This window comes from Telmatherina bonti, assembly GCF_933228915.1.
Source record: "Telmatherina bonti genome assembly, chromosome: 13".
Classification (NCBI taxonomy): Eukaryota; Metazoa; Chordata; class Actinopteri; order Atheriniformes; family Telmatherinidae; genus Telmatherina; species Telmatherina bonti.
This window is the reverse complement of record NC_136611.1, coordinates 25,122,037-25,143,136: the sequence shown is the minus strand read 5'-3', so window position 1 is coordinate 25,143,136 and position 21,100 is coordinate 25,122,037. Positions and strand designations below refer to the sequence as shown.

The 21,100-nt window shown below is 39.5% G+C and overlaps 1 protein-coding gene across 3 annotated transcripts in view; it reads left to right on the top strand.

Moving 5' to 3' along the window:
- The first annotated feature begins 1,807 nt into the window (after nucleotides 1-1,807).
- hectd4 (HECT domain E3 ubiquitin protein ligase 4) overlaps nucleotides 1,808-21,100 on the top strand; it is a 35,996-nt gene continuing 16,703 nt past the window's right edge. Inside the window, exons 1-41 of one of the 3 annotated variants that reach the window (XM_079251906.1) lie at nucleotides 1,808-2,274; nucleotides 5,077-5,630; nucleotides 7,183-7,272; nucleotides 7,358-7,485; nucleotides 8,054-8,162; nucleotides 9,219-9,357; nucleotides 9,724-9,894; nucleotides 9,992-10,184; nucleotides 10,307-10,468; nucleotides 10,914-11,027; nucleotides 11,140-11,280; nucleotides 11,369-11,604; nucleotides 11,708-11,850; nucleotides 11,985-12,055; nucleotides 12,139-12,244; nucleotides 12,360-12,480; nucleotides 12,573-12,701; nucleotides 13,063-13,187; nucleotides 13,534-13,687; nucleotides 13,791-13,894; nucleotides 14,016-14,214; nucleotides 14,325-14,444; nucleotides 14,531-14,635; nucleotides 14,748-14,911; nucleotides 15,070-15,315; nucleotides 16,419-16,611; nucleotides 16,876-16,980; nucleotides 17,088-17,180; nucleotides 17,253-17,421; nucleotides 17,620-17,755; nucleotides 17,862-18,006; nucleotides 18,131-18,297; nucleotides 18,458-18,604; nucleotides 18,699-18,883; nucleotides 19,007-19,160; nucleotides 19,280-19,560; nucleotides 19,677-19,863; nucleotides 19,953-20,034; nucleotides 20,114-20,316; nucleotides 20,513-20,648; nucleotides 20,844-21,026. In XM_079251906.1, the coding sequence (XP_079108032.1) occupies nucleotides 2,128-2,274; nucleotides 5,077-5,630; nucleotides 7,183-7,272; nucleotides 7,358-7,485; nucleotides 8,054-8,162; nucleotides 9,219-9,357; nucleotides 9,724-9,894; nucleotides 9,992-10,184; nucleotides 10,307-10,468; nucleotides 10,914-11,027; nucleotides 11,140-11,280; nucleotides 11,369-11,604; nucleotides 11,708-11,850; nucleotides 11,985-12,055; nucleotides 12,139-12,244; nucleotides 12,360-12,480; nucleotides 12,573-12,701; nucleotides 13,063-13,187; nucleotides 13,534-13,687; nucleotides 13,791-13,894; nucleotides 14,016-14,214; nucleotides 14,325-14,444; nucleotides 14,531-14,635; nucleotides 14,748-14,911; nucleotides 15,070-15,315; nucleotides 16,419-16,611; nucleotides 16,876-16,980; nucleotides 17,088-17,180; nucleotides 17,253-17,421; nucleotides 17,620-17,755; nucleotides 17,862-18,006; nucleotides 18,131-18,297; nucleotides 18,458-18,604; nucleotides 18,699-18,883; nucleotides 19,007-19,160; nucleotides 19,280-19,560; nucleotides 19,677-19,863; nucleotides 19,953-20,034; nucleotides 20,114-20,316; nucleotides 20,513-20,648; nucleotides 20,844-21,026 (6,537 nt within the window). In that variant the 5' untranslated portion in view covers nucleotides 1,808-2,127. Of the gene's footprint in view, nucleotides 2,275-5,076; nucleotides 5,631-7,182; nucleotides 7,273-7,357; nucleotides 7,486-8,053; nucleotides 8,163-9,218; nucleotides 9,358-9,723; nucleotides 9,895-9,991; nucleotides 10,191-10,306; nucleotides 10,469-10,913; nucleotides 11,028-11,139; nucleotides 11,281-11,368; nucleotides 11,605-11,707; nucleotides 11,851-11,984; nucleotides 12,056-12,138; nucleotides 12,245-12,359; nucleotides 12,481-12,572; nucleotides 12,702-13,062; nucleotides 13,188-13,533; nucleotides 13,688-13,790; nucleotides 13,895-14,015; nucleotides 14,215-14,324; nucleotides 14,445-14,530; nucleotides 14,636-14,747; nucleotides 14,912-15,069; nucleotides 15,316-16,418; nucleotides 16,612-16,875; nucleotides 16,981-17,087; nucleotides 17,181-17,248; nucleotides 17,422-17,619; nucleotides 17,756-17,861; nucleotides 18,007-18,130; nucleotides 18,298-18,457; nucleotides 18,605-18,698; nucleotides 18,884-19,006; nucleotides 19,161-19,279; nucleotides 19,561-19,676; nucleotides 19,864-19,952; nucleotides 20,035-20,113; nucleotides 20,317-20,512; nucleotides 20,649-20,843; nucleotides 21,027-21,100 lie in introns of all 3 variants that reach the window. The other 2 variants (XM_079251905.1, XM_079251904.1) reach the window with 2 other exon arrangements.

Below are 21,100 nucleotides of genomic sequence, written 5' to 3'. Positions count from 1 at the left end.
TGATTTTGTGGTAGTGACTTTTTTTTTTTTTTTTTTTTTTACTTTGTTGTATTTGTGAAGATAGGTTGTCTTACTATGTTCTTCACCGATCACTAACCTGAAATGAATGTCTACGGCTTTCCTTTTCAATACCCACTTTAGCTTCTTGGGACTGAAGAAATGGTCTTGTTTGTGTGGATGCACAATATAATATCACTGCAAAGTCTTTTCAATTCAATTCAATTCAACTTTATTTGTACAGCGCCACTTCACAACAATGTTGTCACAGGGCACTTTACATACTTGAATCAACATACACATCATTTTGAGCCAATTCATACATATCCTATAATAGAACCCAACTCAAGAATGTTTTTAACAGAGAAGACTACTGTTTTCATTTGTCTCGCTGACAATCTTAGGTTGAAGTTATGTGGGAGGTCAGCAATCTAAGAGTGTGAAAACTAGCTTTTTCCATTGACTCTGAAAAAGATAAACTCATATCATGTTTTTATGCTTTTCATTGAAAAAGCATCCGTCTTGACCTGACCATCATTCTAATAGTCTTTAACACATAATTTCACTTCACAGCAATGCAAGTTTGTGCAAGTCAACATTGCAATGGTACAATAAATCAAGTAAAAGAAGGCATGTTTGAGCAAAGTTGGTCTCTTAAAATTAAATTCATGCTTGTTATCATGAAAAAGTACTATGTAAGCTCTAAATCACATAATAAGTTTTATTTTTACCTAAATAAGTCACAGTGGGGCTGCACGGTGGCGCAGTGGTTAGCACTGTGGCCTCACAGCAAGAAGGTTGCTGGTTCAATCCTTGGCTGGTTTGGTCAGTGGCCTTTCTGTGTGGAGTTTGCATGTTCTCCCCATGTATGCATGGGTTCTCTCCAGGTACTCCAGCTTCCTCCCACCATCCAAAGACATGCATGATAGGTTAATTGGTCACTCTAAATTGCCCCTAGGAATGAGTGTGAGTGTGGTTGTTCATCTCTCTGTGTGTGGCCCTGCAATGGACTGGCAAGCTGTCCAGGGTGTACCCTGCCTGTCACCCAAAGCCAGCTGGGATAGGCTCCAGCTTCCCCACAACCCTGAATTGGAATAAGCACTTCAGAAAATGAATGAATAAGTCACAGTGTTAATTAGGGGTGGGAAAATCAAATAAAAAAGTCTGTATTTTTTGCTTCACACATTTAAAGTTGATTTTTTGTTAAAAGAAATCGATTTTTTTTCAAATAAATAAAAATAATCCATTATAAATATTTTTTGTCATTTTAATTGTTTTTATTTATCTTTTTACTTGTCTTCTGGTGCATGTTGGCAGCAGAATGATGGTCTGGCTCCTGTGTTGTTTTTTCCTAATTGAAATCAAGAAAAATGACGTGCAAAAAAAAAAAAGTTTTATACATTTATTTTGTTTTTAATCTACAAAAATTATATTGTAGAATTGTGAGAATCACAATTGAAATCGAATCGCACCCAAAAAAATCGAATGAAATTGGGACAGAAGCGTATCGTCACAGCCAAACTGTTAATACTAAAATAAACTTCGGAATTTTTGACAGCTATTCTCATGGCGCGCGGTGCATGCTGGGAGCAGTTAGTTGGCCTTGGAAACATGGCGTCGCACTGACAGCCTGGTGGCTGCCGTTTTCTTCTTCAGGCATTGACACAGCGGCTTGGCCGGCTTTGGTGCTGTCCGCATTTATATTTTAACAAATAATTAAAACAGCTAGAGTTGTATTCTTCGCCCCGAGAGGACCGGCTTTTAAACGGTGCGACGCGATAACGGATTTAGTGCGGGTGTCACGCCCACCCTGTTCGGTAACGTTATAACGATACCTTACGGTGAGTTAGCTCCGGCTAACCCAGCTAGCCGCCGCTGTTAGCCCGACGGTAATGTCTTATGGAGAGGACGGTGATGTATTATGAAGAGGACCTGCCACTGCTGCTCTTTCACTGCCTGGCTGTCGTCTGTTAGCTCCCAAACTAGCACTACAGTCTGCCCTGTCAGACCCCATCGTGAGACAAGACTGTTATCTTAAATGGCTAGCAGGTTGACTAGGGCGTTTCTGTCATCCTATCACTGAATTTTTAATGTTCGACCCTTTTGGCATTACTGTCGGAGGAGAGAGCGATGGGCTCCGGGTCGGTGGATTCGTCCCAATGGCTTTCAGTAAAGGAGGAGACAATATTTCTCCACGACGGACTCATTCGGGTCACAGATCTGGCCGAGCTGCCCAGTGAGATTGGAGTGTCAGAGCAGGGGGACACCGAACAAGAGGTGAGTGAAAGTCATAACTCACAACAAGGAGCCATACTTAGAAGTTTTATTGAAAAATACCACCAGGGTGTCACTTAGTTTATTGTTGTGCAATAATATGTTTTCCATATTCCTTCCAACACAACCTCGGTGATAACAGAAACACTGCAAGTTTTCTGGTCCGCTCTTTACTGAGTATTAGTCCGCTATTACCAACCAATTCCTGCCCAGTTTACTTCAAAATATGAGCTTTCCGAGTCGTTAGACTTTAATGATATTACAAATAGTACAAAATGTATCTTCTGATGTACTTGTTTTATATCTAAATGACATGTTTAAAAGGTGCGTTTGATTCCGTCCTTCAAAGTCACATAGCTCTTGTTGCATGTAATTGAAAAGCATTTCCAGTTGCAGTACTCTCTGAATAGGTCGAGAAAACTATCTATCTATCTATCTATCTATCTATCTATCTATCTATCTATCTATCTATCTATAATCTTTTTTGTAAACTTCTAGGAGCAATTCTGATTCGGTTTGGATGGAATAATATGTATTTAATGCATACATTACAGGACATTAAGGTCAGTCATTTTCTGTTGACATATTTGAGATTTCTTCTAATCTAAACTAATATTGATGAAAAAAAAAATTTTGAACATGGATTTCAGGGTCCATGTTTTGACTTTTGGTCATGTTTATCTCTAGACAACCTTTTATTGTGAAGGTTCAGGAGGAAACTTTTCAATACACTGACAGAAAATTCGAGCTAACAATGGATATTTTCAGCCTCACTATCTAGCTATATAGAGCTACAACTGGTGGCATCTATCGCTTGCAAATGACATATTCCTGTCACATCTTGACATGTTGTTATATAATGTCTGGCCTGTGTAGGCATCCATTGTTTTGCATCTGCTGAATACAATCAGTTAATGTCATGAGGATGTAACTATCTGAAATAAGATGAAGATCAGTTTAAAACTCTTTGCTACAACAAAAGTCACACAAGCTTGACAACCAATTGCTGTTGTATAGCAGTGTTTTTTCATTTCAGGGACAGTGATGACTAATATATGTACATATCAATAGACAACCCTTTTCAGTTTAATATTTTGTTTAAGTTGGTCTTTACAAACAGCCCTGCGATGGACTGGCAACCTGTCCAGGGTGTACCCTGCCTCTCGCCCTATGATTGCTGGGAGAGGCTCCAGCTTTCCCTCAAACCTGAATTGGACCAAGTGGTTCACAAAATGACTGATTGACTGACTGCTTGGTCTTTACAAACACCTTTTCAGATTCAGCCTATACAATGACATAACATTTTCTCCAGCAAAGTACGTCACTTGTACTTTAATTGACATTCTTCCAATTCTCTCCTTTTGGTTTCAGCATTGTACAAAGATCTGAGCTCACTTGCTAATCTCCTTTCTATTATGTTTTTTGCTAATTTCTTATTTGTTTAATAAAACACAACAACTGAAGGATCAAATACTCATATTCAGGCATCATCTTTTTAACTTGGAAAATGCTCCAAGTGATGTAATGTCAGCTAAGCAGTAGAGATGAATTGAGGACTGTTTTGTGCTTTTATGTTGGTCTGTTCAGAGTTGGTAACAACACTTTGCCAAATTTTGTTATTGTATCAGTCACAATGTTCTTCAATGTAGTAAACATTTATTTTAAATATATGTTGGAGGTATAGAGGTTTTGTAGTTTTTCCGTGTCCTACAGTATATTCTAGACTTGGATATTAAGAGACTTTAGACACATTTGTTGAATACAAAGTAGGGTCACATTAGATATACTAAAGTTTAGCCTTAACGGAAAGAGTAACAAAATGCATGTGGGTAAAAATCATTAGACTAAAATATAAATTCAAGCCTTTTTGTATTTGGTGCCACATTGCGTAGTCCTCAAAAAAAACAAAAAAAAAACCCCAAAAGCTGCAACCTCAGTTTGTCCTTTTAATCCTGGTTATTTTCAGATTCCCCATATTTCTGGCTATCCTTGTCCAACTTTAAGAGACAGACTGGGTCACTCATTGCTGTTTTCGTAGGTGTTGTGATGCTGACTATTTTTATCCACAGTTAGCAGTGTTTTGCAGAGCAAGGTGGAGAAGGCCCAGCATGCAGTAAAGAAGGGGGGGGGGGTTACTGTAACATAAGAAGCATATCTGAAATTGAATCAATACAAATTGTGCTTGCTAAATAGTATAATGGATTTTTTTTCCCAACTCCCTGATCTGTGGGCTACAGAGTGTAATCAATATCTGAAAATGCTTCCTAAGTGCACATGAGGCACATTGTTTTACTTGTGATATTCAATACCTAATGTGCATTGCTTTCTCTGACTATTAGTCCGCACTTCTGTTGAGATGAGTTTATTCTGTTACAATGATTCATAGAATCTCCCTTTTGATTTTTGTTGGGTTTTTTTTTGTTTATATTTTAACTTTTACTGAAAAGAATTAGTTCCTTATTAATCCACAAAATAACCAGATGTTTGAAATTATTTTTTGGTAGAGCTTTGGTCCCAGGAGGAGTTGAACAAAGATTTGTTGAACAGCAAAACATAAAATTCCAAGTGAAGTTAAAGTTTTTACTTCTGTGCTCCTTGGCTACAAATATACCCACTTGCTGTTAGGATTTAGGTGTATTTAGCCAGTTTCTGCTATGAAATAAGGATCATTTGATCTGTTCGGTCATTTAGATAATTCACTCGTCTTTTTTTTTTAACAAGAATTTACGGGCAAATTTGTCCCAGCTGCCACTGTAAACACATTTTCTTTCTTCTCCTTTCTTTCTTTTTATTGCTGTCTTTCAGATTCTTACATTTGAGACGAAGAATCCTATAGAGCTTGCTGAACGCCTGCGTGCTGTCTGTGGGAATCAGAGCAATGCATATGCACGTCTGTTGGAGTACCGCCTCAATGCTCTGCGTGGCCTGTGGGGGGCGCAACGGCAGCTGGCCCTCGAGGAGCAGCAGGACAGAGAGGGGACTGGAGGTGCTGATGAGGAGACCTTGGCCTTGCTCAAAAGACAAGGTCTGCTCCAGCAACCTGAACAGGCGCCCTTCACTTCTCGTGTTGGTCTGTTGCTGGTCTTTCCCCTTTTGCAGTCCCAAACTCGCAGTGACCCAGCACTCTGCGGTGTCACTGCAGAAGTACTGCTAGCCTGCCTAAGGGACTGCCAGCCGCTCAGTCTCAGCAAAGAGCCCGCCGATTGCCTCAATGGTCTTGAGGGACTCTTGTGCTCCTGGCTAGAAGATGGTGCCCAGGAGTCAGGCCAACACCAGGGGCAGGCTCAATCACAAATTCTACACACACAGAGACAGCGGGAAAATGCTGCTGCTGCACTAGTGGCTCTTGCATGTGCCAGGTGAGGTCATAGCTCATGTCTTTGTTGTCCCAAATCTACAGTTCTTCAGTTTGATATTTCTGATGTCTCTTGTACACAGTGTATTATGCCATGAATGCCCCCCTAAAGTATAGTAAAGTGATACTTTCCTGGAGGCATATTGTTACTGAGTAACTTACAAGACATCAGTAAGGGGTAAAAGCAGTGAAAATAATGTGATTAGGGAGATAAGTCCGTTATTCTTGGCTGCCTCATCAAAAATAAACAAACTATCTAATCAGTTTTTTTCTCCAGTGTACATGCTACACATATGATTATTATTGATTCAAATTTCAAAGCATCTCAACTCATAATAACAATCTCACTTTTTATGTTTGCAATAATGGATTTGAAAAACATTTGGTGACTGTTATTCTGTACACTTAAATCTGTAGATAGAGAAAAGATATGCTCCTTTTCAGAAAAGTACTCTGACCTCCTGTTGGTGTTAACAACCAGAGCTTCCTGTAGAATGAACCTTGTCCTGTCAGCATTAGCTACAAGCACTCTTTGACAGCTGCTCTACTTTGCCCCTTTCTGGTGCTTTGAAAATGTTCTACAAAACTTACATAGTTGCTGAAAATTATGAATTATTTTTGCTCTTCTTCAGAGAAGTGCAGAATGTGCTTGTTTATGTTCATATTTGTGCCTGAATGTTGGCTTTTGTTTGTGAAACCTGATCTTGACTTGTCATTGCCAGAACTCTCCGTTCTTTGTTTATCCTCAGCTGAAGCTGAGAGCTTTTTGTTGTGCAGAACTGTCCAGCTATGGTGCCTTTTTTACCCACAATGGGAGCTGATCAAAGGGCAATCAGCTTTACTCCCAGTGGCCTTAGAAAAAGCTGGCTTGTTAGTCTTTGTGTGAGTGAGTTAAGTAACCAAATAGGCTGGTTTGCAACGTGCTTTGATTCTTTCTTGTTGACAAGCTTTTACATAGCAAGGCATGTATGTGTGTTGTGCGTGGAACATATAAACACTGAGACAAACACGTAGTTGTCTAGCAAATAACAGGGTCTCTGTAGACGTTGCCAGTAGCATTGACATATTACACAGAAATAAACATTCTGCAGTTTTTGGTTTTTTCTCATATATATTCAGTGTAATTGGCTTAATGTCACCACATTTGTTTCCATGCTTTTACAAATCCTTTTTGTTTTTAAAGCTGCAGTAACCGTGGATGTTAGAATAACACTAAAGTAATAGTTTCTTTGGAAAGATATTCACATGAAATACATATTTACATGAATCTTTTAAGTTAAGTTTTTTCATTTTCGATCATTCCACTGCTCAAAATGGGTTGCTCTTTCCAGCCTTAAAGGAATCTTGTTGTAATTTAAGATTTGTGTCACAATCTAATGGGAAATTTGTTATATCCTATTAAAAAATCCAGACAAATATTTTCATCAGCATTTCAATTCCCATAAGAAGACTTCAAACCCCTTCCTATATTCAGGCTAAGTTATTGATATTCCTGTTGCATGATTTAGAAGTACCTAAAAATGAGCATTCATACTTTTTGCCTAACTATTTTCCAGGGGTTCCTTGAAGACGCTCATCCACACAGTTCACCTGCTACAGAAACAAACTGATTTAGGCCATCTCCCAGTGTCAGATGTGCTTTACAGGTGAGGAATAAACTTTGGTTCAACTGTTTAACAACTGCTGATCACTTTAACAACATGTAACCACTTTGAATCTCTCCTGTTTAAGACTTTTGCTCCTCGAAGGAGGCCCAGGTTCTCCATCCTGCCTCTTGGGGGGCAAGCACAGTGTATCTTGGGGTTTTGAGGACATGCTGCCTACACCTGATAATTCTGCTGGTGGAACAGAGAGTAAAGGTGAAAACCATTTAAAGCAATTTATAGGATTTTTAGCCTCCAGCTTGTTTATAGTCCCGTTTGTTTGTCATTCAACTAATACTAAAGCCATCATGAAGGCCATTTTCCCTCTTTAGTGTCTTTTAACTACACATTACCACATTATGAGAAGCTATCAATGTTGGGTGAAACTAAAGAGAGGATTATGACTGGCTCAGGAAACGACACATAGAATGAAACAGTGATGTTTCATTCTTCATCAATCAATCAATTGACCTTGTAGTGTGATGGAATCTGATCAGTGCATATATTTATTCATATTTACATTTTGATATCACTTTACGCTTCCCCTTTTTTCAGTACTTTTGATTAGATCTGTAAAGATTATTTTATTCTTACTTTTCAAAAGGAGCAAAAGGGTAAAGATGGTCCACTGGCTTTAGGATCATGACTTTCTCACTTAGTTATCTCCTTTATTCATTTTCATCACTAATTTGTACATTTCATTGATTAGACTCTTGATTTGTTTTTGATGTGCCTTTCATTTACCCCCTACGATTCTCTTTTTTTTTGTGCATGCTTCTTTCAGACACAGACCTAGGTCGCTGTCTAGCCACAGATGGACTGTATCTATATACCACTAATTCCTCTGGGAGAGGGCTCAGCAAGCTTGGCTCTGGTTTACATGGGACACTGAGGTAATGTGATACTCATTGCAACATACATTTCTTCTTTTGCAGCATTGAGTGAACACCAGAAGACGGAGATAAAAGGAGCAGGGAAACACTAAAAATACCTCTTCTTCACTTATCCATCCAAAGTCAGCAATGGGGTCATTTTGTTTCCAGGAGATTTTTAAGCCAATCTATTCAGCAGACAGTCACTGCAGTGTTTTGAATAAATTCAGTGGGGCAGACTTACAGTGTGTGTTTTAAATGTCATGGCAACAAATTACTTAAATGTTTTTAGAGCTCAGAAGAGATATGTTAATTTGAAATTTATTTGTCAGTTGTAGAAAAGCTTGCAAGAAAAGACAGTTTCAAATCTTAGCAAATGAGCTAGCTAGTTGTATGTTGAAAAAACATTTATAAAGTTGATTACACATATTCAAAATATTTCCTTTGAAACATATAATCTGTTGAGAAATTAGACCCAATTAAGGATTATTCCTCTCCTCACAGTCGTGGTTAACTGCAGCTAACTGCACTGCTGTGCTCTTGAATCAGAACTAACCATACCAACCTTTGCTCATCACTTCACTTGTGTTTTTCTGATTGTGTTTTCAGCATTACAACTCGCTTGCTTACATTTTATTCAAGAAGTATTAAATGCCTATGCCTTTGTAGACTATGTTTTTATAGCATGACATCAAAAGATTCTCCATGCTGATAGTTTTGTACTGTTTTAAGTGTTAATAACGACAGCTGTTTTAAAGAGAGCTACTGCTGAGCCTCGGGTGAAGATATTGGAGCCAGGATATTTTAGTTTAATCACCACCAACAAATTAAAAAAGGATCAAGAGAGCTTTAAGCAAGTAAATCTCAAAGGTCAAGTCAGCTATTAGTAATAACAAAAAAGAGGGCTTAAACAGAAGACCTAAATCATAAAAACTTATGAAGAAGAAGCATATTGGTTTATGAAAAACAATGATGCTATCACATTTGGTCATGTAGATTATGATCAAATGTGATAGATTTTGATAAATTAGGATCCAGATTACAGAGCAGTAAAATGAATGCTCCATGTTTGTGTAGGGGTTTTGTGTATTGTCGAAATGAAGAGTTGGAGCCTGGCTGGGTGGTGTTCAGCAGTGGTCGTCTCCTCCACCGTCCCTCCTCCTTTGATGCCAAGCCTCATCAGCTGTGCCAGGTCATTGACCCTTTCACCCTCCAGGTATTGTCTATTTTCTGTCCACTTTAACGAATTGGTTCTTGAAGTATTCTTTAAATTTGACATTATGGAGATGTGTAATTAAAAAAAAAATTGCTCACAAAATGTAACAGTTTACCAATTTGATATAATTTAATTGGCAATTTAAAGGATTATGAACTGAAAACGTAACAAATTCATCAAATGAATGATGTGGCTGACAATTTAGGGTAGAGAGAGGTAATATTCACATATTGGAGGTTTTTATTTGCTGTATATGTTTGCAGTATATTTAGTTTAACAGTAGCCTTGTAAAATCCAATCTTTTAAAAAATTCTTTGGAATTATCAAGTATAGTCAGATCTTATATGTTCACTGTTTTATGTTCAGGTGTGCCAGATTGTGCCGATGCCAGCCCATCACTTCCCTGTGGGTAGCAGCATGACCACACTGCACCTCTGTTCAGATGGAACTTACCTGTACTGGGTTTGGTCCCCAGCCAGTCTCAATGAGAAGACACAGAAAGGCCACTCTGTCTTCATGGATGTCTTTCACTTGTCGGTGTGTGCTATGTATCCTGCAGGATTGCTTTAGCTGTTCTGTTTTTGTGTTTGTCCGTATTTAATTGTTGTTGTTTTCTCTCTTCTCCATGACACAGACTCAGACAGGGTTGTGTGTTGCAGACGTGCTCCAGGAGAGGGTTATCCTTACTCGCAAAGAGGGCGAGTCTTCCAAGTGCTTGAATGAACTTCTCCTGAGTCGAATGTCACGCTTCCGGGCCTCCCATTCTGCCACATTGGCTGCCCTCACAGGCTCTGCAATCACAAACACTGTTAAAGAGGAGCAGTCTGGTAATGGTAGAAAACGTTTTTTGGTCAAATACAAAAGCATGCATGTTAAAATATTCAAATACTTAAATAGTATTGCTTATGTATTATGTCCTTATGACGCGTGGTGTTGAATTCTTTTGTAGCTGTCAACACCAGTTGCGGACTCCCTCTAAAGACTCTGAGAAAGACCCCAATGTATGTGTGTGGGACATATCTTGTTATGCTGGTCTCACCTCCTGGTGTTTCTGGTAGCTCTGCCACACGGTCCCTATTTGGAGGTACCAGCAGCTTGTCTTCTCTAAAAAGTAAGAACACAGATCTCTTAACCTTGTCTATTTTTATTTATTTATGTGTGTTAGATTGTTCTAAAGATTAGGAAATAAAGCAAGACTTTTTCATTTAATAGTCAGTGAAAATTTAGTTTAACAATAACAACAACAACAAAAAAACAGGGGTATCTGTAACACTTAATATTATTATTTTAACCTCTTTGGGCTGCTCTGTGTTTAGCAACATATAAGTAGGTGCATGCGTGATGATAAAGATGAGTGTTGGAATTGGGTGTTGGGTGTGTGTATCTGAACGTTAAAGTGTGTGGGAAGGGTAGGGCTGATAGATTTTTATTTGTTGTGCTTTTATAATGTGTACAGCAATTTGTGTCACATTTTACTGAAGAAAAAGTTCTTTATGAAGAAAGTTTGATTTGATTTGATTATGTTTGCCAAGTATAATGGTAATTTTTTCCCCCAGTTTTAGCCTCCAGCCTTGTCTTTAACTTGGCTGATGGTCAGTTCAGCAGCCGTGCAGACCTCATTGATGCTCCTGGCAGTTCTCTTGGCAGGGGAGCCCAGGTGGCTGGACTTGGTGAGCTTAAATTAGGCTTAAATTAGCTACAGCATTTTAAATTCACAGAAGGTTGTCTCAAGTTAACAACGTGCTTTACTGACATTCATTTCTGTAATCTTTAAATTCAAAGGAGCATGTTATGATGCACTGAACAACTTGATCTGGACCTGCTCCAGTGATTACATAGATCAGTGGTGCAATCCTGGGAATCAAGCCTTTCATCATGTGTGCCATAGGCTCGGTGTTAGCCATGTCATCAAAGAACCCAAAGGTAAACTCAAACTGTACCTATAAGGCATGTTTCTCTTTATTTAGTGAAATCAGTTGTTTGATCATATGCAAAACTTGTCCTTTCATAGAGGAGACAGTGGCCACTGGCGAGGTGATCAACCAGCTACTTCATCATGTAGGTGCTATGTGTATCCACCAGCTTAACCTGCTAGCAGCTAGCAGCAACAGCTTGCCCCTGGGAGCACTGCTGGGTAAACAACATCCCATTGAGGCTCGTCACTTCAGCAGCATCTGTGACATTATGGAGAAAGCCATGGTGAATGGAGATACGTGTATCATCCGCTGCATCTTGGTTGTGTTTCAGGTCAGTCTTAACTTTAGCTTGGTTATGTTGTGTGGAAATTAACTCAATCATTTCCACTAATTTTGAGGTAATTCATTTATTTATTTATTTTTACCCTAACCAGGTGGTTTTCAGGTTTTTCAATCCTCAGTCGGAACAGAATAGGGAGAGTGTACGTCGTTCAGGCCTACTCTTGTGGCAGTTACTCATGGCTCCAGTGGATCAGATAGGAACAGAGATTCAGAAAGAAGTGTGCCTGGCCATTAGGTATGTCATATTTTCCACATAAAATCCACATACACTACAGTATATCATGCACAGTATAAGAAGCAGGTAATGGTGAGATGTGTTCGTCTATAATCACAGTTTCATAAACCTCTACCGCTTTTCTGTCTCTGTAGCTCAGGCCTGAATACTTTGTATCAGGGGGAGGCTGAACTCAACAAACTTCTGAAACTGGTTCTAACTGAAGGTGCCTATTGGAGAAACTAGATATTTTATGTGACTGGCACTTCTGTTGTTTATACCTCATGTGCTGAATTTTGTGCTGAATAGGTGAAAGAAACAGTGGTTTGTCTCAACTTCGGGATGTCATCCTTACCAACCTGGCAGATCACCTGCAGAAGAATAGATTTGGGAGTGAAGAAGATGACCACTACATGTACGTGACAGTCTTGCCCCATGAGTATTACAACTTAGTTAAAACAAAAACAACAGAAAACCTTTTCTTTGAGATGTGAGCTTATTTAAGTGATATGATTATTGCTCCTTTACAGACTAAATGATGAACTGCTGCACTGTATCCTTAAGACTGTAGTCCGGGAATCCTGCCTCCTCATCACCAAATGTCAGACTGTTGCCAGAGATGACTTCCAGAAGCTGCTCTCCACTGTGCCAGTATGGCTATCTGTTCAGCAGCGTCACCTGTGCTGCACAAGTTTTGATAGATTGCACACTTTTCCAATTTAAATGTTTGTCCCTCTTTTAAGGTGGTCTCACCTAGCCTGCGCTACCTCATGGCTGTTCAAAATCACCTCCTCAGTAATACCATTCTTATCCATCCAGATGATAACGAGGACAGTGACAGCTCCCTACAAGGGGAAACAATGAAGGTACAGGTAAACATCCCCTTTAACTACCCCTTACCTTTGTGCATGTTCAGTTTGTGTTTCTATCAATGAAAAACAAACCCATTCAAAATAAGTACTGGTTAATGAAAGTTCTGCAAGTGTACTAATTTTGTGCACTTTACCAGTTGAGTGCTGCAGTTAGCATTGCTCTATATTTTAAGTATAATCTGCTTCTTAATATAACTAATTATGGTTAATGGAAGATAATGCCTTCACATCTTTTTAGTAACCGCTAAACCTTTAAACATGTGTTGACTTATAATTTTTCCATATTGCATGACTATAATGACTGAAAACCTCTGAGGCAGTGTTACGTAAGTGTGGGCCTATTTTGTTGCTTTGGTTTCAGGAACTGCAAAGCAGCATCCTGTCCTTAGCAACTAAAATCCTGGTGGGATGTGATGAAGTGCTGGAGACCCTGCAGCAAGTGACCACAGCTCTGATTAACAGCGAAATACTTGATAGGGAAAACAGGTGAGGCTTTCATTTAAAATTTTCTTCAAGTAGTTGCATATATATTACAGTGTTGCATGTGCAGTTTAGAAGCCAGTTTGCTGTGTCGACTTCATTGTCAGTCTGTCTTTTCTAAACCTGGTTGAAGCTCAATTTTTTTATTTATTTGTTTTTTGTTTGCTTTAATTAATAAAATGCTCCACAAGGAATTATGCTTAGTGCTATATTTTAAATCGCTTTATCAGGTTTCCCTTTGCTTAATTGTTGGTTGTTTTTTTTTGGTCTTTTTTAGACTTTTTTTAAATTTTTTTTTATTTACCATATTGCAAACATTTCCCTTTTTCCCTTTTATACTCTTGTTGTCTAGGTTAAAGGGTCTGGAACAGGTTACCAAGGCCACTATGCTTGGGCACCTGCTGCCTGTCTTGCTCACTTCTCTGATGCATCCCAACCTGCAGACCCTCACTCTTGCTGATGCTCTCATGCCTCAGCTGGTCCAGCTGGTGCTGTATACTAGCCAGGTCTGACATTTGTCATTATAAAAGACAGTTCTTGCATCACAGAAGTCAGACATATTTGATTATAAAAAGACTGGGGTTTTTATTTTAAATGTTTGTATTCCAGACCGCCCTTTTACTAAAGACTCAGTCGCCAATTTTTACTGACGAGCCTCTACCAGCGGGTGGATCTTTAGGGCAAGGAGCGAAGGCGTATACTCTGGATGACAAGTGAGTTTTGGAATGTTAAAAATTAATTCACAGTTTATATTTGGCCTTTAATCCATCTCGTGTACAAGTAAAATGTGAAACCACTTTTATAAAACATGTTCATTTGTATGCTTAAAATAAGAATCCTTGATGAACGTGAGGAGCCAGGTTTCCTAACTGGTCTAAAGATTCCAGCTCCGTGGGCTGCTGGAAAAACAGTAGAGACAGTACATCCTGTGAGGGATAACTACAAGTTCAAGGAGACGGTACACATCCCAGGAGCCCGCTGCCTATACCTCCGCTTCGACTCTCGCTGCTCCTCACAGTATGACTATGATAAGGTAAAGGCTCTCTTCTTGCACCAACCCCCCCATACAGTAAGTGATAATTAATAAGTAAGTGTTTTGGCATAACAAAGCTCTGATGTGGAATTTGTTGTTTGATATTTTAGTTGGTTATCTATGCTGGCCCAAACACCAACAGTCGTAAAGTTGCAGAGTATGGAGGTAACACTCTGGGGTATGGCAGTCGTAGTGTTTTGGGCACAGGATGGCCCAAAGACCTTGTTAAGGTAGCTAAAGCTGTTTTGAAAAATATGTATAACAAATTTTTCTGTTTTAACAGAGCCATTTTTACACCTGTTGTCCTGTTTTTTAGGTTGAAGGAGACACTGTTACTTTTTCTTTTGAGATGCGAAGTGGACGTGAGCACAACACCCCTGACAAAGCCATGTGGGGGTTCTCTTGCACTGTCAGAGCACAGGTGAAAAAGTTGATGTCCTTTCACGTCTCTAATATCTGCATTCCCAAATAATTTAGAACTTACTGGCAGTATGAATACTAATTTTGCACGCGCTATTTGTTTTTGTTGACAGGAGTCCTCCGAGGATGTCTCTGGAGGCCTCCCCTTTCTTGCAGACCTTGCACTGGGTCTGTCAGTGCTGGCTTGCTCAATGCTCCGCATCCTGTATAATGGGCCAGAGGTGACAAGAGAAGAGGAAGCGTGCCAGGATTTACTCTGCTCAAAGTTGCTGCAAAGGTGACGTAGCTCAATAAAAGCTCCACAAATGCTCTTCGATCATATTAACAATTCAAGTGATAAAAAAAACTGAAAAATGATACAGTTTTACATGTAATACAATGTTTTAATTTGTTTGCTAAGATACATCAGTTGATTTTGTTTTTCTCTCTCTCTAGGTGTCAGTGGCAAGTGGAAGCGAATGGAGCAATTTCTCCTGCGCTCACACCTAGCCCTTCACCCCTGCCGCTTACCATTGAGGAAGACCGGGAGTTCACCTATCCCGCAGATGTGCTCATCCCACCTCCAGGTCTGATGCCTGGTACATACTTTGACTTGCCCCGTATCCGCCTTCCACCAGGGATCATGAGTAGATTGAGAGAAGTGTCTGGAAGGGCTCGACCACAGTTCCGTCCTAGCATCAAGTAAGAGGCTGATTCTGATACATTAAAAGGTGCTATGCATATATCATGACCATGTTGTTAAGGACTGATTAAGGACTCTAAGCACAACTACCGATACTTTGTAAGAGGAAATGTAGCTTAAAATAACATGCACTTAATGATGTTGAAGTCTTGATCATTTTGATAAAGTTGACATTGTATACTTACAAACAAAAAAAAGGATTCTGCTGTTCTGAGCTATTGTATCCAACAGTCATTTATCAGATGCTTTTCTCTAAAACAACTTGTGTCTGAGAGGGAAAATAACTCAAAACAAGAAGTCAAACAGTTGGGGACGTCTTCAAAAAGACTCAGGTCAGACTGTTGCAAGTCCAGTTGGACACAGGTGTTGCCATGCAGTTTTTTTTGTTCCATTTCCTCCCTGATGAATGATGCCTTGAGGCCTTCTTCATATTATAAATTTTTGGTTTATTCAGAAACTCAATTCTCCCGTCTGTACCTCTTTTTATATACAGTCTATGGTCTGTACTAAACAAACTGAACTGATTTTTATATTCTAATAGAAGGACTGACTAAAGTTTTTTATCTCTATGAATGAAACTTCACATTAGTATATTCTTTAGAAGGAGAGTAACTTATTCAGTATATTCTGATTTGGGACATCTAGATAAGCAATAAAAATAAAAAAAAATTGATGTCTCTGGAATTGCATTTCACTGCTTCCATCTTTTACAGTTGAGTGTTTATAAAACTATGTTGTTAATAACACAAAGAAGTAAATTTTGCAATAGGTTTATATTTTATTTGACTTTTTTTGTACAAATGAATTTGGTCATAGTCAACCATTTGAGCTTATGGTGCTATAGCTAATTTTACAACACAGTTGGTGAAAATAGCTTTCTTTTTTTTTTCTTTTTTTTTTTTTTATACTACATGTTTGTTCTGCCACAAGCACGAGCCATGTGGGATGCCAGCTTATACTGCATAAAAGTACAAATAGAATATCTTTCCTTTTTATTTACAGCATCTATCACGGATTCGTCTTTGTTGTTCTTAATATTACATTTTTTTAAACGTTTTTCTTTTCAAAGGCATTTTTAACTTTTAAACTCTGTTTTTATCAGGGAGGTCATACGGCCAGATGTCATGGAAGAGGTTATTGTATCCTGCGTCATAAAACATCTGAGTCTGCTGGATTCTCTTCAGTCACTCGTCAACTACCAGTACCGCGAAGATCATGCAGAGGAGTATGACTTGGTCTGTAAGATTATGGCTGAGACATTCAAGAAGATAAATGCAATGGAGCGTCAGCTGCAAGTAAGCTTGTTATATGCAACATGTTTGAAAAAACAGTGTGTCTTAAACTGGGTTTGTCTTGAGTTGTTGAAAACACAATATATGTTGTGGGTAATTATAGGTTTTTGTACATTTTTTAAAAGATATTTGGTAAAATAAATGTTAAAATAAAATAAGGTTATGGCTGACCAGATGACCTGATTTTTTTTCAAGGAAGAAAAAAAAGTTGAGGCCACCAACCCAAACAGAACAAGCCGTAGATTAACTCACCTGGTTTTCTTTCAGAGTGTGGCAGAATTGGAGCAGAAGTGGCAGAATGAGGTGGAGGAGGCTCAGCAAGGAAAACTGGAGAACAACACACCTTTTTTTCATGACTACCACTTCTTTGAGGTACATTGCTCCATATATGCCAGTAACTGGTTTTTAAGAGACTGTGCCATTTCAGATACCGTTTTATTTGTGATTGTTGATAGAACTATTTTTCTTTCTTTTGCCAGAACAAAATGAAAGAGTTGGAGTTACTCTGCTCCTTGAAGGAAATCCCATTTGATTTCAGTGACTTGGAAAATGTTGTCCTTGCACTGAGGCAAGTAACAGAAAGTTATCTTATTATTTCAGGTTCATCTGTACTCTTAACATAATACATCTGCACTAACAGGGAGAAGTTCTTTCATGAAGTGAACACCTCACACATCAGAAGCATCACCCCACTTGCCAAAACTAAAACACTGGTAAAAAGCCTGATGAACCGCTCTGAGTTGCTTCTCCATGTTACCATCGCTCCACATTGCAGAAGCCTAACAAACACACCTTCTGGAACATCAGGTCCAGGTACATACCTTTTTTTTGTTGTTGTGGTTATGCGAGAAACCTTATTGTTCAGTTGGGCAAGGATAAAAGACTAAACCTGTGGTCACTACAATGGACATAACAAAATGTCATTTGTCAATTATTAAGTATTGAATATTTTATCAGGTTCTAATTACCCAGTAATTTATTTTTTACTCATTTTCCTCATTTTTATCCCAGCTTCTAAGTCTGTATCAGATGCCAAAACTGTGATCCCCCTGGTCAAACAGCCAGTCTTCCTGCGTAGCATGTCTGCACCTTCTGACTTGGAAATGATTGCTAACCAAGACTTGGAGTTTACACATGCTTCACAAAGGTACTTCTTTATTTTTATTTGATAAACTGCATGGTTTAAAAAGGGAAGATGACAGGTTGAAAAATTGTGTTGTTGTTTACTTACTTGTCTTTCTCTTTATTTTTAGAAGGCGGCACCATCCGACCAGTCATCGCAGCAGCTCCTTTACCCTTCTGCAGTCTCTGGCTATCGAGGACAGCCGGGACAAGCCAACATACAGTGTGCTGTTGGGGCAGCTCTTTGCTTTTATTGGGACTACACCTGATCAGGCTGTGAGTTGTCAATGGACCACTCACTCTTTTGATTTGTTTGGTTTTTCTTGTGCAGTAATTGGTACCACAGCTGCATGAGAATAAGTTGGTTAAGTTTCTTTGGTCTATCTTACATCTGTAACAGGTGTCGAGCAGCAGCTTTCTCTCTGCTGCACAGACGCGTTGGAGACGAGGCAGCACGCGGAAGCAGGCACTTGTTCATATGAGGGAATTGCTCACTGCTGCTGTTAGAGTGGGTGGCGTCACACATCTGGTGGGGCCTGTCACTATGGTGCTGCAAGGTGGTCCAAGGTAAATAGAAAAGGCTCAATACCAAGCAATAGTCCAGACTTCCTATGAATGTGTCCACATTCTACTGAGTTACTCAGGAGGTTTATTAATTTATTTAGTCATATTTAAGTACAGTAAACTTCTTAAATAGTGGTTCCTCTCTATCAATACCTGTGTGCAGGATTGAGGAGCTGACCTGTGGTGGAATGGTAGAACAGGTTCAGGACGCCTTTGGAGAGACCATGACGTCTGTAGTGTCACTATGTGCTCGCTACCCCATTGCTTGTGCCAACAGTATTGGCTTGCTTTGCACAATCCCCTACACCAGGCAAGTGCATCCATCTTTAGTTATCTGCTCTGTGATATTCCTGTACTGCTAAAACTGTTTGTTTAGCCTAACTTTTAAATCTATGTTGTCATAGGAGTGAGGAACAGTGCCTTGTTCGGAGTGGTCTTGTTCAGCTTTTGGATAGCTTGTGTAGTTTAAGTGGCCAGAGAGAATGTAGCTCAAATGAGAAGCAGACCAAGAAGCAGAGGGTGGCCACCATGGCTTGGGCTGCCTTTCAGGTGCTAGCCAATCGGTGCATTGAGTGGGAAAAAGTGGAAGGTATGAGGTGTTTGTACTCTCTCTGAACATATGTGAATGGCATTCAAATGGGAATGCACCGGTGTTAATCTAGACAACCATTATGTCATAATAATAAGTATTCATTGATTCTTCTTTTTAAAGGTGGTTCTACAGATGCAGTTCATTCTGGCTTGGCAAGGCAGGTGTCCAGTCTGCTGACCAATCACCTGGCTAGAGCAACAGAGTGCTGTGGGAATCAGGCAGCTGGTAATGATGCTTTACAGGATGTGCTCAGTCTGCTTAATGATCTTTCCAGGTAAAGCTTTTGTTTACTTATTTATTTTTTTTCAAGTCATTTTTATATTCATTTCAGGTATATGGATGTACATTTATATTCTATTTGAATACTTATTTTCCCTTTTTCATTCTTCCTAGGAGCCACATAGGGAAAGCAATTCTGAGCCAGCCTGCTTGTGTTTCTAAGCTCTTGTCTCTGCTGCTTGATCAGCGACCATCTCCAAAGTTAGTGCTCATCATCCTGCAGCTGTGCCGAGCTGCCCTGCCTCTCATGAGTGTGGAGGACTGTGGTAATGTGGCTCTGCCTTCATGGAGCTACTCTATTAACACCTTAGAAGCAGAGCAACAAGATGCCAGTGACCCAGCCTCACGCATTGCTGCATTGCTGCTAGCAAAGCTGGCAGACTATGTAGTACCAGGTTTGTTTCTCCTGCAATACTAAAGATGTAATTGTCAAAAACATGCTTAACAGAATACTCTTGAGGCTAGCATTTCTTGTTGACTTTTGATGTTTACAAGATTGTTTCTTTTCCAGGCTGTCAGACCCTTCTCTCCCCCAGTGCCTCTGAGCCAGATACAAGTCTGTCTCGAGCCAGTTCGAAAGGAGCTCTCAAGTCAGATGAGGTTGGAGAGGAGGCGGAGGCAGTTGATGGCAAGCTGTCAATTTTTATTCACAAGAGGGAGGATCAATCATCTCATGAGGTTCTGCAGCCACTTCTCAGGTACATTTCCCCCCCGATGTATTAATTTTAAGTGATTTTTTTTTTTCTAAATTTGACTTGAGTTTTCTTACACTGTCTTCAAAATGTAGCAGCTCTGAGGGCCGTCCCTTTCGACTTGGCACAGGAGCAAACATGGAAAAGGTGGTGAAGATGGACAGAGATATGACAAAGGTAAGGTATTCTGAATATAAAAAACTAGTGTTCTTTTTCCTCCCATTCTTACCTCTGTCCTACCGTAAACTCTCACCAGAATGGAAACTGTGAGGTGATTACAGAAGAGGCATCTGCTGCCCTACGGAAGGCCAACAAGTGGGCTCAATCTGGGCTCATAGTGAGTGTTGGTCCACCTGTGGAAACTCTGGCTCAAGAGACTGCAGGGAGCATTACTGCTGGTGACAAGAAGAAAACTGCACAGACTGCTGTTTGTAGGGACCGAAATGCTGAGTTGGCCAGGTACTGTTTGTTTGATGTATTGATTTGAAGCATGGCTTAACATTTCAATGTTTGAAGTGGTTCTCACTCCTCAGTCCTTTTTAATCCAATAAACAAAAATATACATTTTTTTGGGTGAATATGTATGTGTGGCATTCGGGGTTCAGCGATCTTAATAGTGAATCTAAAATCTCCTCCTAAAATCTGTGTTTAATAGATCAGACCCAGTCCGGCCATTTATCAGCGGTCATGTTGCCAACAGCATGGCTGCAGAGGTTATTGCATTGCTGCATAGTCTTCTCACTGCTCCAGAATCCAACACGGCACAAATCTGGACGAGCACTGTTGAAAAAGTAAAGTCCCATTACAGTTTTTCTTTCACAGCAGTCATCTTACTTTTTATTGGAAATTGACACCACAACGTTCTGTAGATACTATAATTTTAGATCATTAAAAATTATTCAAAATTAATTTTTATAAGGTTAGATTTTATTTATCAATTCATAATGCTTGCCATGTCCCTAATGCTTCATTTGTCTTTACGATAGGTCCTTTCCCGTGCCCTGATGTTCATCCCTCAGCTAGGGAAGTACGCTGAGAGTATCTTGGAGAATGGCAGCAGCAGTGGCAGAAAACTGGCTAAACTGCAGGCTATTGGCAGACAGGCTGTTGCTGCACTCTGTGCACTTGGAGGCTTCAAAGAAACCATTAAAATTGGTTCTGAGGTCCAGGTTAGTAAAATAACACAAAGAAAATACTTTACTTGTGTAGTAACATTCTTTGCTACACTTTTATCTTTGATCAA